Here is a 19,503-nt window from a genome sequence, read left to right as displayed (position 1 = left end):
TTTGATTTCATCAAAAATTGAATTATTGGGGTTCTTTGATATGCTGAATGTAAACATGTATTTAGATTTTTGATTATGGGCCCAGTTTTCAAGTTGGTCCAAATCGGGGTCCAAAATTAAACTTTGTTTGATTTCATCAAAAATTTAATTCTTGGGGTTCTTTGATATATATGCTGAATCTAACCATGTATTTAGATTTTGGATATTGGACCATAATAGGTGAATGTCCAATTTTAAATTTTTAAGTGCTTAGACCACATTCATTCTGTGTCAGAAACCTATGCTGGTTCAAATATTTAATCACAATCCAAATTCAGAGCTGTATCAAGCTTGAATGTTGTGTCCATACAAAAATTGAATTCTTAGGGTTCTTTGATATGCTGAATCTAAACATGTATTTAGATTTTTGATTATGGGCCCAGTTTTCAAGTTGGTCCAAATCGGGGTCCAAAATTAAAATTTGTTTGATTTCAACAAAAATTATATATATTGGGTTCTTTGATATGCTGAATCTAACCATGTATTTAGATTTTTGATTTTTGGGTCCCGTTATCATTTTTGTCCACATTGAGGTCAAAAGGGTCTAAAATTAAACTTTGTTTGATTTCATCAAAAATTTAATTCTTGGGGTTCTTTGATATGCTGAATCTAACCATGTATTTAGGTTTTGGATATTGGACCATAATAGGTGAATGTCCAATGTAAAATTTTTAAGTTCTTAGACCACATTCATTCTGTGTCAGAAACCTATGCTGTGTCAAATATTTAATCACAATCCAAATTCAGAGCTGTATCAAGCTTGAATGTTGTGTCCATACTTGCCCCAACTGTTCAGGGTTCGACCTCTGCGGTCGTATCAAGCTGCGCCCTGCGGAGCATTTTATTTAATACTGTTTTTATTGGTACTTGAATTAATTTTGTTTGGATAAATTAAATAACTTAACAATTATGTTTAGCTTTAAATGTACAGTTATGCGTTTTCATGATCCTAGATACTGTTGACTTAAATTTCATGCGTTTCTGAGACTGTTTATGACGTCTTTAAACTAAATCCTTTGGATGTGTACTGATCGATACTTTAGTCAGGAAAACATGATTTATTTATTAGTCGTAATTGGCTTAGAACTAGCCTTCATTTTAACATGGGTAGGCATTATATTTGTCAATATCTTTATACCGAGCATAAGCGAGGTGTAAAATAATGACAAATATAATGCTTACCCATGTTAAAATGAGCATAGAGTATGGCATGATAGAATTATTTCGTTTCTAATTGGAAAATTTTGATCTATTGTACTTTGAAGCGGACCTATAATACACGCTCGAAAGGCAGCCATTTTGATTTGATGAACCAAAACGTTATAGAAAATCAACAGTTTAACGATAAAAAATGAACAGATACATTTAAACTTTTTTTTAGAACTTACTAGCGAGTAACACCAACACAAATGTCCATATTGATATTGATAATTGGTATATAGTTTTATCATGACAAGTTACAGATCAAGTTCGAATTTTGGTCCGGTCTAATGATTTTGTGCAGAGTTATGGTCCTTGAACTTAGAAAATTCACTCAAATAATCAGTTTTCCTCACTTTTTTTCGTCATGCTTGAAGATATTGATTTGATAATTGGTATGTAGTTTTATCATGACAAGTTACAGATCAAGTTCGAATTTGGATCCGGTCTGATGATGTTGTGCAGAGTTATGGTCCTTGGACTTGGAAAATTCACTCAAATAATCAATTTTCCACATTTCTTTTCGTCATGCTTGAAGATATTGACTTGCTATTTGTTATATAGTTTACACCATGACAAGTTATAGATCAAGTTAGCATTTTGTTCCAGTACAACGAATTTTTAACCGGTAGGGGACTATGTATTGCTAGGCAATACTCACAGAATGCTTGTTATTTCTTGAATAACCGCTAGAAAAAATGTGTTTAATTCTTTTGATTCTCAATCCTAACATTTGCCATTTTTTATTCACTTTTTTTTTCGTAAGCTACCGTTATCTCCACAGTTGACATTTCGTAACTATGAAGCCGCCATGTTGACTTGCTGAAATCAGTTAATGTGCGAATAATGCAATAGGATAGAAAATTAAACAACACCTACCTGAAAACTCCATTTAAATGCAGCATTATCCGAATTTGGAGCGTTCACGTAAAGGAAAAACATTCAGCTTGAGCGTTTAGATCTTTTAGAGTACATACAATCTAAGACTCTCTCATCTTGCAATAGTATTAAAACATTTTACTTTTCTACACTTTACACAAGTATTCCCCATTCCAAACTAAAAGACAAATTGAAAGAGTTGGTATTACTTTGTTTCATTAAAAAGAATGGCGAACGTAGATACAAGTATCTTGTCTTGGGGACGGATAAATCCTACTTTGTAAAGAATCACTCTGATTCAAACAAAAAATTCTCTGAAACTGACATTATCAAGATGCTTGATTTCTTGATTGACAACATATTTGTTACGTTAGGAGGATGTGTTTTTCAACAGACTGTCGGAATTCCAATGGGAACCAATTGTGCCCCTCTTCTTGCCGACTTGTTTCTTTATTATTATGAGGCTGACTTCATACAGGAACTTCTTAGGAAGAAAGATAAGAAGTTAGCAACATCCTTTAACTCTACGTTCCGCTATATAGATGATGTTCTCTCACTAAATAATACAAAATTTTGTGACTATGTTGAATGAATCTATCCCATCGAACTAGAGATAAAGGATACTACAGATACAGTTAAGTCTGCCTCATATCTTGACTTACATCTAGAAATTGACAATGAGGGTCGGTTGAAAACAAAACTTTACGACAAAAGAGATGATTTCAGCTTCCCAATTGTGAACTTTCCATTTCTATGTAGCAACATTCCGGCAGCGCCTGCATACGGAGTATATATCTCCCAATTGATACGATATTCCCGGGCTTGTGTTTCCTATCATGATTTCCTTGATAGAGGATTGCTGCTCACAAGGAAGCTATTAAGCCAAGAGTTCCAAATGGTGAAGTTGAAGTCATCCCTTCGTAAATTTTACGGGCGCCATCACGAGTTGGTTGACCGTTATGGAATAACCGTTTCACAGATGATATCGGATATGTTCCTTATGTCGTAACTACAATACCCTTCCCTTTTCACGAATGTGACTTACCGAATTAGACTATTTACCGAATTTGTAATAACATAAGCAACACGACGGGTGCCACATGTGGAGCAGGATCTGCTTACCCTTCCGGAGCACCTGAGATCACCCCCAGTTTTTGGTGGGGTTCGTGTTGCTTAGTCTTTAGTTTTCTATGTTGTGTCATCTGTACTATTATTTGTCTGTTTGTCTTTTCATTTTTAGCCATGGCGTTGTCAATTTGTTTTCAATCTATGAGTTTGACTGTCCCTCTGGTATCTTTCGTCCCTCTCTTTTAATTCGTATGACGTCATGTTTTGAAATGACGTTAATGCGCCAAAAGCCTTAATAGAATTTCGAGGAATTTTATTTTATTTGGATTTTGTACATTTTTCCTAGATCTGATGCATTTATTCTTTTTGTTATGCATTTAAATAAGAATAAAGGTTCTGTAGTTTTTTTTTCAATTTCAATTTTTAATACAGCGAAATTGGCATAGCGTTTGCACATAGGTTACGATACATGTGGATTTACGTGGGAGGTATATTGTAAAAGCCATTATTATGTACATCTCTTAGTCTGCGCTAAGTATAAATATATCGAGAATTTTATCAAGGTGTTGTTAACAAAGCGGAAGAAGCACGTCATATTAGAAATGGAATTAGAACATGGCTTTGTTTCCAAAGCAAAAGAAGAACGTCATATTAGAATGAGAAGTTTGTAACGGCGAGTAAGTAAAATCTGGATCCGAATCCCAAGAGCAATTATACTTCGTGGGAATCGAATCCAGATTTTACTTACCCACCATTACAAACTTTTTATTAATTGCTCCTCGGGATTCGGATCCCTCTGCTGATTTCAGATCGGGATATCGGATGTGTTATATCGGTACTTTGTGTCTGTTGTTTTTATGTTTGTTTGTTTGTGCGTGCGTGGTACCGACCTATTGAGTTAAACCATTTGTGACTGATTTTGTATAGTTTGTTCTTATGTTGTGTTGTAACATATAACACCTCTCTCCCAGATAAGGGGAGAATTGAGCGCTCACAAAAAGTACAGAAATATCAGTCTTCATATGAAATCTTCTATGGCTAGTTGTTCGGGAAAATTTACTTTGTCTCAACTGGTATATACTGACAGTATATATATGCGTTGGTATTTGAATAACTGGTGGAGAAAAAGTATATAAATACTTACTAAGTAGTTTACTCGTATTTTAATTAACATGTTGATGTCCCAAATATATAATGTTGGATCTATTGTTTTAAAGGGGATAACTGCAATAAGAATAAGAATAAGAACTAGATTTGTAATTGCTAGCAATAACGGATGGCACCCTTCCCCCTTTGCCAGGTGAGCGGCAGCCATTTTTAAAATTCCAAAGTCAAAGAGCACATCTACAGATGTCTATTAACATTGTTGTAAAGTTTCATCAATTTTGGAGCATTTTGAAATTTTTGAAATTTTTTGCTATTTCCATAGTAACGGGTACAATTTCCGAAATTCCAAAAAATAGGTGCCACTTTGGGATATGTCATGTTACATATCCATTAAGTTCTAGAAGGTTTGATCTAACATTCTTGCAGGAAATGCAGCTTCAATGTGTTTTCCCATAGGGTCAATGTTAAACTTTCGCCCTGTTTCCATGACAATGGCGGCCATTTTGGAATTTCCTAATATTGTCACAACATCTAGGCATACCAAGGAACATTACCATAAAGTTTCATCCAGCTAGGTCTTATAATGAAAGAATTAGAATTTTGAAAATTTTTCACTGTTTTGCAGTTTCCATGGAAACGGCGGCCATATTAAAGAATTCCAGAGTCAGATGCACAACTTCACATGGGGGTCCTCATTATAGTATAGTTCCATTAACATTGTATCACTCAATTCTGAGAAACAGCGTGGACAAAATGTGAGGAAGAATAATAAAAATAATAAGAAAAAAAAGAAACGTAGAATAACAATATGTCACCCCAAATCCGTTGAGGGTGCCATAATAAGAAAAAAAAAAGAAACGTAGAATAACAATATGTCACCCCAACTCCGTTGAGGGTGCCATAATAAGAATTTTATTAGTCTAAAATCCAAACAATAGGATTGTTACTAAATAAAAAAAAAACAAACAAACAAACAAACAAACATATAAATAACAAAGCGATAGACAGAAAACAATACCAACTTGTAGTATCGAAAAAAAATAAAAATTATTATTAATATTTATTACAATACTATTTTGACAACATGCCTCCTCTATAAAGTTATCATTTCAAATATCTTGATTATATATATTACATTATAATATGAGTCATGAATCATACACAGTTTATATATTGATATTATAGTTGTTTCTCTCATTATACATTTCATTTATTCTGTTAGCAATGATAATTAATATATCAATATGCCATAAGTATTGTTTGTATAATTCATTTAAAATTGCAGGTAAGGAAATGTATGTATGTAAAACGGCACTAGATGACTTCCAGACTATTCTTAATACTTTGGGTGGTGAAAACGAGAAACGTAGAGCAGCTGAACTTTTAGAAAAATGTAAAATGGTCTCAGATCAGCCTTCTGTGAGATCGCAGAATCTACCAAAGACTGGAAAAATTAGGGACAGATCGAAGGTACATTATGTATGATTAAAGAAAGATTATATTTTTTTTTACACCTTGCATTTCCAAATTACTAGTAAGGGAGCTACCATTTGATTTTTATGGGGGGGGGGGGGGGGGGGCTAGGATGAAATTTGAAAAAAATAGGCAGGACAGGAGTTTTGAGTAAAAAAAAAGGCAGGATGAGATTATTTGCAAAAAAAAAGGCAGGATGACAATTTATGTAAAAAAAAAGTCAGGATAAACTAAAAAAAAAAGGCAGGACCGAATAGAGTGAAAAATAAAAAGGCAGGACCGAATAGAGGGAAAAATAAAAAGGCAGGTCAAAATTTTTCATCCTAGCCCCCCCATAAAAATCAAATGGTAGCTCCCTAAAGGCGCTTACGAAATAAAGACATTATGATTATTATTTTTTCATTGAGCCAATGTATTTGTCAACAACTATATTATGTTGAATAAATTTGTTTCTTTTTATTGTGCTTTCAGTTTATTATTGGCCTGTGTCATGTTATCTCTAACATATTAAACCTTATATAAGTATATGAATTTTCATTGGTTGATAACTGATGTATTGTTCATGTATTTTTTATTGAAGGATGAATATTGTTCATATTTTATCATTGCCGTGTATATATCTTAAATAATTACACCTTATGTAAGAATCCTGGGTTTTGATTGGTTGAAAGCCAGTGTATTTTTCACCAATTTACTGTTATCAAATGAATATCGTTCATTTTTTAACGCCGCCGGGGTATATGCAAAAAGGATATGCCTTTTTTACCCTCTCTGTCGTGGTATTTGCCAAAAAATACTCTATCCGACTGGACGCTTGTAACGTCACGATCATCAATGCGTTTTTGAACGTTAACATTCGGTGTAATTAAACAGATATAGCATGTTCTTGAGGGGTATTTGCGAAAAATACCAGTCTTGAGAATGAATTTCCCTCGCCTTACGGCTCGCGAAATTTAACATTCTCTCGACTGGTATTTTTAGCAAATACCCCTCCTTAACATGATATATCTGTTCAGAATATACTTTTTTTGTACCCTCTCTGTCGTTGTATTCGTCAAAACGTATATGCCTCACATAGAAGGTTTGATCTTGCTATATTATTTTGAGAATATTTTGTAGATTATATTTGGAACTGGAGACCAACTGAAGTGTGTTACAGTATCTGCTAATTCAGGATTTGTTCGAGCAGCAGAGCATCAGGTAACTTCTACATTGAGTTTGTTTTATCTGGAGTGGTTATGGATTTATAAATATGCATGTGCATACACTATACATACTGACCCCAATACACATGTGTTTGGTGGTTAGTGAATATTTACACGTTTTCTTTTCGTTTAATACATTTTTCCTGATCTGTGTTATCTTGTTTTCCTTTATTTATCCATTGTTGTTTGTTTATTTTTCATCATTGTTATTGTTTGAGAAGAGGTATAGGAGAAGCATCAATGATCATTAAACGTTAAAATCTAGAGCTCAAAATATATTTTGTGCAGACCTGAAAGTGGGCATGCTTGTCCTATTGTAAGTTGAAGCGATTATACAGTGTAGAAAGTGATAAGTTGTGAAATAATTTAACAGAAACTACCAAAGATCTGAAAAGCATAACTGTATTATATCTATGGTGTGATAATAACGTGAGTATACTATTCCCAGCTCTATGTTCAATCCAGCTGACATAAAAACAACTATAGATGTAGACTCCTGCGTGAGGTTCTTGTTTATATTAGTAATGAACTCCCTTTATTTGCATTAAACACAGATGAAATTGACTCTGAACATGCTGAAGGTCGAATATGAATTGATACAAACTATGTATTAGTTTATTATCAGCTGTTCAGTGAATTTGTTTCTGTTTAACAGTAGGAGAGAGACTCAAGCAGTTGTTCAGTAAGACACATTCAGTGGAATGAGTAAAGAAAGATAACTTTAATCTGCCTACTGTCTTAGCCTCAACTTGAAATTTTACAATGTGTTCGCCTTAATTGTGGGTCAATTTGATATAGTATTCATAATTATTCTATAAAAGTATAGAAATTCACCATGGATTCCTTGATAATATTCAATGCAAGATAGAAAGACTTCACTAGTTCTGTAACTTAGAAACTGATAATAACAATGGAGACATAACGTCAGAGTTTTGTATGGTTGGTACAACATACTGTGGTAATACTTGTGGCCCTTTAGTTCTGAAATTTCAAACGATAAAAACAATCATTGAAAGGCCAGGCATCTCGGTCATAAAACTTGACTCAGTACTCGGTCTACAAGTTTTGTACTTGAAACACCAAATCAAGTATTTTGATTGGTTGATTTCTAAATCCAAGTACGAAAATCGTGCTCGAAATTTTTATAAGCGTGTATACTGAATAAAGTTTTATGACAGAAAGCCCAGGAATAGAATCTTGGTCATTTGATTTTAGTAGGACAGCTATTTCTTAGACCTTATGAAGATTAGGTAAGGCTAGTTACAACAGCAAGGTGTTCAACATGTTCAAATAGTAAAAGAATGAGAATTGTTGAGTCCTAATAACACAATCAATCAAACTCCTATAGATAGTTATAGCAGAAGATGTCAGGTATGCCTCAATGATGCAGCAAATAACGACACACACAAATATTATTCGGAATCATTAAACAGATATTTGAATGATGATAATTGTGTAAATCTTTCTGATATCATAAAAGAGATAGATTAAATGTATGCCATGCGTCCTGTTTATGAATAAACAAGATGTTAGATATATATACATCAATGAGACAATTACCCAACAATACAAAAAAACTATACTAAATTATTTTATTCAATTTAAAAAAAAAATATTTCCAGTTTTCTATGTTTATCTTTTATTCCAGGGCATTGTATTTGCAGTCTATCTTCACCAATCTAGAGCACTAACAGAAAAGAAAGAATTTACGGCTGAAAAAGTCCCAGATATAACTAATCAAGATTGATATGGTTGACCACGGCTAATTCTATGTTGACTTTTTGTGAGGAGAAATTTGAACAATTTTATCGTAGGGCTGGTAATTATTATCCCCCTTCGCATTGAATTCAACAAAGAATTGGTTTCTTTCATAAAAAACAGTTTGTGAATATCTCTCCTGTGATACTGTTTGCATTAAAACGTTCATACTTGGTTGTAGGATTGTTTGTCATTATTTGTAGTTGACCATACTGTACTGCCTCATTGATTTTACAATTTTACATGAATGATTGGAACTACACTATTTTAAGGCTGTTGTAGCATAATGACACATCAGAAGCGTTTTATTAGGTAGACTTTTTGCACCAAAGGTTTCATACTAAGTAGGATTGTCTTTGATCATCTAGTATAATGACACGTTGTGAACCCTGTTTCTATGAGACAATACTCCTGAATCTTTCTCTCTTAGATTGTTTGTTATAAACGGAACATTGAATTTAAGATCACTATACCACCATTTTGATTTATCAAAATTTTGGTGATGTTTTGACTATTCACACTCAAATACCTTCTATATTTCTCTTAAACCCTGAAATTATCTGACAATTTGGTCACTCCTTTTTACTTTTTTAATTTTTAAAATATAGAAATATTCAATATTTTAAAGATTTTATAAAGATTTGATGACATGTGGAAGTAAAATTTCCTAATTCATTTGGTACAAACAAGTATTTAAAATCCTTTGGCACGAAGCACTCCTGTGAAATAATCTTCACTAAATACCAAGTACATGTACATGTAAAGATTATCAGCAAGACAAGATCAATTAACTCTAAAAAATTTGAGAGAAAAAAATGTAAACCTGTTTTTGAGTTTGGCCCTGAAATATAAACTTTACAAATTTTTTGCAACTTTTATACAACTGCAAAATTTTTTCTCATCCGAAGATATTTGGTTTCCAGACAATAACTTGACAATAAATGTATGGATCTCTATGAAATAGTGCCACAAGGTTCCATACCACAAAAGGAAGGTTGGGATTGATTTTGGGGGTTATTGTCCTAACCGTTAAGGAAAAAGGGGTCAAAAACAATACTTGCCTAATACTTTGTATAAATTGCTTATTTCTTGACCAATTTCAATGGGGTTTAATTCAAAGTCTTGAATTCTTGTGGTTTATTAATATGCTGAATCTAACTGTGTATTTAGATTTTGGATTTTGGGCCCCGTTTTTGAATTGGTCCACATTAAGATCCAAAGAGTCCAAAATTAAACTTTGTTTGATTTCATCAAAACATTAATTATTGGTGTTCTTTGATATGCATAATCTAACAGTGTACTTAGATTTTTAATTTTGGAGTCTGTTTTCCAATTGGTCAACATTAAGGTCCAAATGGTCTTAAATTAAACTTTGTTTGATTTAAAAAAAATGAATTCTTGCGGTTCTTTGATATGCTGAATCTAGTCGTGTTTTTAGATTTTTATACGACTGCAACATTTTTTGCAGTCGTATATTGGTGTCACGTCGTCCGAAGACATTTGGTTTCCAGACAATAACTTTAGTATTAGTAAATAGATAAGGTTTATAACTACAAAAGGAAGGTTGGGATTGATTTTGGGGGTTATGGTCTCAACAGTTTAGGAATTAGGGGCCAAAAAGGGGCCCAAATAAGCATTTTTCTAGTTTCATGACAATAACTTGTGGAACAGTGTATGGATCTCTCTGAAATAATACCACAAGTTTCCATACCACATAGGGATGGTTAGAATTGGATTTGGGGGGTTATGGCTCCAACCGTTTAGGAATTAGGGGCAAAAAATTGAGAAAAACAAGGGTGTCCTGGTTAATGGACAATTACTTAAGTACAAATTACAGTGTAAGGGAGGTAATTCAAACACAACCTTGAATCAGCTCCTTTACACTGCTTTTAAATTATGTATAAAGAATTTTTGTATTGTCTTGAGGTGATAAGCTGTCAATTCATTTTTAGAAGTTACTGGTTGGAAACCCCATTGGAAATTTGAATTGAAATTATGACCATGACTGTGGAAAAGGGGGAGGTTAAACAAAAATGTGTGGGGGGGGGGGGGGGGTAAAAAAAAATTGGTGGGGGGAGACAATTTTTTTTCTCCTCAAGATTTCAGAAATCAAAAAGAAAATCCTTCAAATTGTTTTTTTGGAAAGGGGGGGGGGGGGTCAATTCGCAACAGCACAAAAGCAAAAAATTCAATATAAATTCAAATCATATAACCAATTGTAAGTTCTTTGACTACAGTTATTCTGTGTCAGAAACCTATTATGTGTCAAATATTGAATTACAATCCAAATTCAGACCTGTATCAAGCGCGAAAATTGTGTCAATTTTTTCCCCAACTGTTCAGGGTTGGACCTCTGTGGTTGTATCCAGCTGCGCTCGGCGAAGCAATTTATTGATTTTGGGACCGGTTTTCAAATTGCTCTATATTAAAGTCCAAAGGGTTCAAAATTAAATTTCTTTCGATTTAAACAAAATGAATTCAAGGGGATCTTTGATATGCTGAATTTAACCATGTATTTAGATTTTGGATTTTGAGCCCTATTATCAAATTGGTCCACATTGACGTCCAAAGGGTCCAACATTAAACCTTGTTTGATTTCATCAAAAATTAAATTCTTTGGGTTCTTTAATGTGCTAATTATAACCATATTTTGGATATTGGACCATACTAGGTAAGTGTGTAATTTCAAGTTTTTGAACAGCCATGCTGGATCTATGTGACCACTCTGTTTTTGGAGATGGTGCAGAATACTAAGTTGAAGACATATCATGAAACTAATTATGTGTTTTTATGACTTGCAGAAACTTTCTACACCATTTTAATCATCAACTGCAAACTTTTTACATGTTATTTGCTCTTAAATTAAGAAAAGATTGGTCGAATAGTGACTTTATTTTAGATATACACTTGCATATAGTTCCTTTCTAAATCAAAATTTATGATGATTTACTATTTATGAATTAATTTGTAAAAGTATTTGCTCATCAATTGAATCAGTTGATAAGAATTTTGAAAGTATTATATTAGTATCTTGTGCTTGTGTAAATTATTGTTCAATGAAATGTAGGTCAACGTGTATTAATATATCTAAGTTGATTCCCACTCTTTTTTGAAATGGTATTACTCCAATTCTTTCCATAGTCAAGTAAGAGTCAGAATGATTATTAGCTGTCATGATTTTCAAATAAGTATTAATTAGAAACAACCCCAGGCTTAATTCAAAACAGTTAATATCTCATGACCTGTTACATAATTAAATAGACACAATTTGTTACACACCTAACTGAATACACACATTCTTGACCTCAATAGTAAACCTACAAATGTATTATTTATTTTGATCTACACTACATTAAGATATTCTGTTAATTTTGCTAGCTAGCTGAATGATTAGTCTGATGTGGTTTTTTAGTCCCCTACCGACGAAGTCGAAGGGGACAATTAGGTTTGCACTCCGTCCGTCTGTCCGTCTGTCCATCCGTCAGTCCGGCAAATCAGCTTTCCACACTTTTTTCTTCGTTCTTGAAGATATTGATTTGATATTTGGTTGACATAAGTCAATAATCAAGATCTAATTAATGAGTTACAATTATCAGAAATTTGGTTGAAATATTAAACAAAATTGCATAACTCTTACCTGAGCATTTTCTGCAATAAAATTTATTTGTTTGTTTTACATTTATATCCCATTAAATTGCTATTTAACAGTAATTGGAAATATCTCAGCATTAGGTATTTGTACATTCAGATTTGAATACAGGAAATGTATTTTTTCTTAATGAAGAATGAACACCAATTAAGATAAAAAATAGTTATTATTTTTTTTAAATTTTTGTTGTTGAGAAGGTGCATTTATAAGGCCTCTTTCTGGAAATTATTAAACCTGTCATTATTAATAGCATATAAAAAATATATTACTTGTTTGACGGTTTTCCTTTCCATTCTTGTCAAAAATAAAATCTGACAGAGCCTAAAATTGAAAGATCAGTATATATATCTATATTTGCATCAATATTGCAAAATTCCCTACCTTTGGACAAAAACATAGAGATTTTACAGTAAGATTGGAAATGAAACGATAAAAAAAATTAGAAAAAAGTATGGTCAGAAAGAATATGAGACTAGCTATGAATATGGCTGGATCACTACATCGACGATGCTTTGATTTAACGTCTGTTTAATTTTAATCAATCATCCTCTCCTTAACTCTACCTCATCTGCATCTGTAGAGACTATGCCGACATCCTCGTAATCTATAATTAGTGCTTCCAAATCTTCCCTGGCTTTTGAAAATTCTCCTTCTTCCATACCTTCCCCTACGTATAAACAAAAGCTCGTTTGGCACACATTAAATCAAACTTGTGATCTAATCTTGCACAGGCCTAAGCAATGGCTGTTGTGTTGCTCATTATGCACAAAGCACGTTGAACCTTAGCCAAGTCGCCACCAGGTACAACTGTTGGGGGTTGATAATTGATTCCAACTTTGAAACCGGTCGGGCACCAGTCGAAAAAACTGTATAGTACGTTTTGATTTGATAGCAGCAATGAATGCATTCACATCTTTAGGTACCACGATACCTTTGTGCAGTAAATGTGACCAGGTGGAATAAGGCTATTGATGACTCGAATGCGGAACGTTCAAATACTTTATTAAATATAATTAAAGAAGGCAATGGCAGATCTTATACTGCTGGCTACAGCTCATAATGTTGCTTCTGGTCTAACTTATTCCGCATTGACAATATAGATAAAAATCACAGTATATATAGTTAAAATACAAGGTCAAACTAGCCAGTACCAGATTAAAAAAAACTATTCAGAAATAACCCACAAATACATGTTGATGGCAGATTGTTTCTATTAGATTTATTCAAAAATTTTAGAGACTTGGGGAGATTTAGAGCTTGGCATATTGTAAAGACACCTGTCCATCACTGAAAGCTGTTTGTTGCCCTCTAGATGTCTGTCTAGTTCCCTAGATTGTAGACATCATTTTCAAATAGTATGTTCTGTTACTGAATGATGGGTTTTATTGGGAGTTGTCTTGCACAACATTCTTCTGTTTTAATATAAACGACAGACTGTCCTACTAAATTTTAATTATTTATTTCAGTGAATTCCTCTTGATTAACACTTTCTGACATGCATCGCTATAATGGAATAATAAATTTTATTCAATTCTTTATCTTTTTAAAAATTAAAGTAAAAAAAGAAATGCACAGGTGAGGATAAAGAACATTAGAAAACGAAACAATAATGTTTGTAACGCTACCTGTGAATTAAACTAGTCTCTGATATGACAGTAATAATTGGACTCCCTGCATTACAACCCGTAACGCTACCTGTGAATTAAACTAGTCTCTGATACTGCTAGTCTCTGATATGACAGTAATAATTGGACTCCCTGCATTACAATCCGTAACGCATATGAACAAAGTGCGATTGGAAACATTAGTGAAAACATGGTGTTGGAGAGTTATACACAAGTTATCAACATAAAGAGTGTTTCAAGGGAAGAAAGAATAACATACATGACATTGTACTTGCAATTTCACGGGTTTTAAATTATCATATTACTTTATAAATCATACAGTGGTAAATATAATGTTAGGTATACCAAATCTGAGGTCGCATGAAGGGTAGATGATTATTTTAGATTGCTTAGAAATTGAACAATAACCCATACAACCGATTTCATTTTTAGCTCACCTGGCCCGAAGGGCCAAGTGAGCTTTTCTCATCACTTGGCGTCCGTCGTCCGTCGTCGTCGTTAGCTTTTTACAAAAATCTTTTTCTCTGAAACCAGTGGGCCAAATTTAACCAAACTTGGCCACAATCATCATTGGGGTATCTAGTTTTAAAAATGTGTACGATGACCCGGACAACTAACCAAGATGGCCGCCATGGCTAAAAATAGAACATAGGGGTAAAATGTAGATTTTGGCTTATATCTCTGAAACAAAAGCATTTAGAGTAAATCTGACAGAGTAAAATTGATTATCAGGTCAAGATCTATCTGCCCTGAAATTTTCAGACAAATCTGACAACCTGTTGTTGGGTTGTTGCCCCTGAATTGGTAATTTTAAGGAAATTTTGCAGTTTTTGGTTATTATCTTGAATATTATTATAGATAGAGATAAACTGTAAACGGCAATAATGTTCAGCAAAGTAAGATCTACAAATAAGTTGTCATGACCAAAATTGTCAGTCGACCCCTTTAGGAGTTATTGCCCTTAGTAGTCAATTTTTAACAATTTTTTGTAAATTTTTGTAATCTTTTACAAAAATCTTCTTCTCTGAAACTACTGAGACAAATTTAACCATATTTGGCCATAATCAATATTAGGGTATCTAGTTTAAAAAATTTGTCCGATGACCCCGCCTTCCAACCATCATGGCCGACTTGGTTAAAAATAGAACATAAGGGTAAAATGCAGTTTTTGGTTTATATCTCTGAAACTAAAGCATTTATAGCAAATCTGACAGGTGGCAAAAATGTTCATCAGATTTAGATTTATCTGCCCATAAATTTTCAGACGAATCCGACAACCCGTTGTTGGGTTGCTGCCCCTGAGTTACTTATTTTACAAAAACTTTGCAGTTTTTTGTTATTATCTAAGATATCATTATATCTAATATCTAATACTATTAATTATGATTTTAACCTTATTTTACATGATTTCAAAAGCATCAGTAAATACAGGTGAGCGACACAGGCTCTTGAGAGCCTTTAGTTATTAAAATTGTGTATACTATCGACGTTATAAGGAGTATTGAGCATGTTCACCCACTTCAATAAAAGTTATATGCATTTTAAAACAATCTTTTTGTTGAAAGAGTTGGCCTTCTCAACGCAGATCATTCCTTAATTGCGTGAAGGCGAAAGATACCAAAGGGACATTCAAACTCATAAGTGAAAAATAAACTGACAACGCCATGGCTAAAAAAGAAAAAGACAAACAGACAATCAACAGTACACAAAACAAAACATAAAAAACCAATGACTGAGCAACACGAACCCCACCAAAAACTGGGGATGATCCCAGGTGCTTCGGAAGGGTAAGCAGATCCTGCTCCACATGTGGCACCCGTCGTGTTGCTCATGTTAGTACTTCCTAAGAAGTTCTTGTATGAAGTCAGCTTCATATGAATAAAGGAACAAGTCGGCAAGAACAGGAGCACAGTTGGTTCCCATGGGAATGCCGATTGTTTGTTGAAAAACACGTCCTCCAAAAGTAACAAATATGTTGTCAATCAAAAAATCAAGCATCTCGATAATGTCAGTTTCAGAGAATTTTTTGTTTGAATCAGAGTGATTTTTTACAAAGTACGATATATTCCTCCCTAAGACAGGAAACTTGTATCTACGTATCAAACATTGTAATTGCATGAATAACATGAAGAATTAAAGGTTAAATTATAATACAAAACATCATCGCAATTACTCGTTTACTTATGGTGATTGCACGAAGTTCATGTGCGTTAACCTTAATCCGAAACTCTAACCAATATGGAAACCCCTCGACAGATAGCTCGTAGTCCGCGCATGCATCAACAGTCATATCACGGACAATAACTGACATATAGACTATATTATTATTATTTCTATATAACGATACGTGTTTGGTGTATAATAACTATATACCAAAGTTATTTCACTCGGGCATTCATTGCATGTTTCAGTGACTTTTGTAAGGTTATTGTATGTTTCAGTGACTTTTGTAAGGTTATTGCATGCTTCAGTGACGTTTGTAAGGTTATTGCGTGTTTCAGTGACTTTTATAAGGTTATTGCGTGTTTCAGTGACTTTTGTAAGGTTATTGTATGTTTCAGTGACTTTTGTAAGGTTATTGCATGCTTCAGTGACTTTTGTAAGGTTATTGCGTGTTTCAGTGACTTTTGTAAGGTAATTGTATGTTTCAGTGACGTTTGTAAGGTTATTGCATGTTTCAGTGACTTTTGTAAGATTATTGTATGTTTCAGTGACGTTTGTAAGGTTATTGCATGTTTCAGTGACTTTTGTAAGGTTATTGCATGTTTCAGTGACTTTTGTAAGATTATTGTATGTTTCAGTGACGTTTGTAGGTTATTGTATGTTTCAGTGACTTTTGTAAGGTTATTGCATGCTTCAGTGACTTTTGTAAGGTTATTGCATGTTTCAGTGACTTTTGTAAGGTAATTGTATGTTTCAGTGACTTTTGTAAGATTATTGTATGTTTCAGTGACTTTTATAAGGAGTCCACATTCCAGAAACTAAATAATCTAAAATCATGTTTATTTAAATCAAGCTGCACAAAAGTATTGTTCCTTTTATTACATGGATTGTCCAATACATTTTAATCTGCTATCATGTTCATGAGGTTTTTGAATTAATCGAATATTTTTGTCGAAAGGAACCCCGTCAAACACAGGAGTTATTACCCAAAACTCCACATTTTAGTTCCATTGCATTAAAATTACATTTCGCCCTCAGTTTTAATTATTATATTAATTTGAAATGCAACTATTGGAGCTAGGCGGGCTATATAATCGTGGAATAAATTCCTGGAGTAACAACTTCAATTTATTTTTTTACTGGCTGTATATCTCTGTGGAGCATGTTAATTGTCCGTACATGTTTGCAGCTAAATCAAAGAGGTTCAGGGGGGAAATTCCAATGGAATCGATTGATGTGCAGCAAAGATTAACACTTTTGAAATTAAGTTACTAAGCAAATTTAAACGGACCTCATCCGGATGTAACCATTGAATGAAAATAGATCGAGAAAACCGCAAATACTTGTACAGAAATCGAGACGACCTTTTCTTAAATTGTATAAAAAAATAATAAAAATCTTTTAACCAATAACCTCCATTATAAAAGTAGTTATCTTTAATTTTTATACGACCGCAAAAATTAAAATTTTTTTGGTCGTATATTGGTATGACGTTGGCGTCGTCGTCGTCGTCGTCGTCGTCGTTGTCGTCGTCTGGCGTCGTCCGGCGTCGTCCGAAGACACATTGGTTTTCGCACTCTCACTTTAGTTTAAGTGAATGGATCTCTATGAAATTTTACCACAAGGTTCAATACCACAAAAGGAAGGTTGGGATTCATTTTGGGGGTTATGGTACCAACAGTAAAGGAATTAGGGGCCAAAAATAAGCATTTTTGTAACTTCCAGACATAACTTGTGTGTTAGTGTATGGATCTCTCTGACATTGTACCACAAGGTTCCATATCACAAAAGGAATGCTGGGATTGATTTTGGGGGTAATTGTCTCAAAATTTTAGGAATTAGGGGCCAAAAAAGGGGCAAAAAACAAGCATTTTTCTAGTTTCATGACAATAACTTGTGTGTAAGTGTTTGTATATTTCTGAAATTGTACTACAAGGTTCCATATCACAAAGGGAAAGCTGGAATTGAGTTTGGGGGTAATTGCCCGAAACGTTTAGGAATTGGGGGCCAAAAAGGGGCCAAAAATAAGCATTATTCTAGTTTCCAGACAATAACTTGTGTTCAAGTGTATGGATCTCTCTGAAATTGTACTGCAAGGTACCATACCACAAAGGGAAGGCTGGGATTGAGTTTGGGGGTGATGAATCATAAGGGGGTTCAAAAAATTTGGGGGGGGGGATTTTTTCTTTTTCTTTTTTTTTCTTTTTTTTTTTTTTTCTTTTAAAATTTTCCATTTTAAGTTGGTTATTACTGATTTATATTTAAAAGCAAATAATAATGATATGGTAGGAGATACACACCAAACAGGATGTGTAAGTTATTATATAATAAGTATTGTGCAATAGCAAGAAATTTTCAATTGCACAGTATTGCGCAATAGCAAGAAATCTTCAGTTGCACAGTATTGCGCAATAGCAAGAAATATCCAATAGCACAATATTGCGCAATAGCCAGAAATTGTCAATTGTACAGTATTGCGCAATAGCAAGAAATATTCAATTGCACAGTATTGTGCAAAAGAAGATACTTCGTATAAATTGCTTATAACTTGATCAATTTCAATGGGGTTTTATTCTTGAATTCTTGGGGTTCTTTAATATGCTGACTCTAACCGTGTATTAAGTTTTTGGATTTTGGGCCCCGTTTTTAAATTGGTCCACATTGAGGTCCAAAGGGTCCAAAATTTAACTTTGTTTGATTTCGTCAAAAATTGAATTATTGGGGTTCTTTGATATGCCGAATCTAACCGTGTATTTAGATTCTTAATTTTTGGTTCCGTTTTCAAATTGGTCTACATATGCATTAAGGTCCAAAGGGTCCAAAATTAAACTTAGTTTGATTTTAACAAAAATTGAATTTTTAGGGTTCTTTGATATGCTGAATCTAAACATGTATTTAGTATTTTGATTATGGGCCCAGTTTTCAAGTTGGTCCAAATCGGGGTCCAAAATTAAACTTTGTTTGATTTCAACAAAAATTGAATATGTGGGGTTCTTTGATATGCTGAATCTAACCATGTATTTAGATTTTTGATTTTTGGGCCCCGTTATCAACTTTGTCCACATTGAGGTCAAAAGGGTCCAAAATTAAACTTTGTTTGATTTCATCAAAAATTGAATTCATGGGGTTCTTTGATATGCTGAATCTAACCATGTATTTAGATTTTGGATATTGGACCATAATAGGTGAATGTCCAATTTAAAATTTTTAAGTTCTTAGACCACATTCATTCTGTGTCAGAAACCTATGCTGTGTCAAATATTTAATCACAATCCAAATTCAGAGCTGTATCAAGCTTGAATGTTGTGTCCATACTTGCCCCAACTGTTCAGGGTTC

The 19,503-nt window shown here is 33.5% G+C and overlaps 1 protein-coding gene across 1 annotated transcript in view; it reads left to right on the top strand.

Annotated features, from left to right (window-relative positions):
• Positions 1-8,905, top strand: part of LOC127727791 (UPF0415 protein C7orf25 homolog) — a 51,318-nt gene extending 42,413 nt beyond the window's left edge. The window contains exons 4-6 of the mRNA XM_052234908.1: positions 5,579-5,763; positions 6,886-6,966; positions 8,620-8,905. Coding sequence (XP_052090868.1) covers positions 5,579-5,763; positions 6,886-6,966; positions 8,620-8,718 — 365 coding nt within the window. The 3' untranslated portion in view covers positions 8,719-8,905. The remainder of the gene's footprint in view (positions 1-5,578; positions 5,764-6,885; positions 6,967-8,619) is intronic.
• The last annotated feature ends 10,598 nt before the right edge of the window (positions 8,906-19,503 follow it).

This window comes from Mytilus californianus, unplaced genomic scaffold (genome assembly GCF_021869535.1).
Source record: "Mytilus californianus isolate M0D057914Y unplaced genomic scaffold, xbMytCali1.0.p SCAF_2, whole genome shotgun sequence".
Classification (NCBI taxonomy): domain Eukaryota; kingdom Metazoa; phylum Mollusca; class Bivalvia; order Mytilida; family Mytilidae; genus Mytilus; species Mytilus californianus.
Note: the sequence above shows the minus strand (reverse complement) of the source record. Positions and strands in the feature narration are given on the sequence as shown.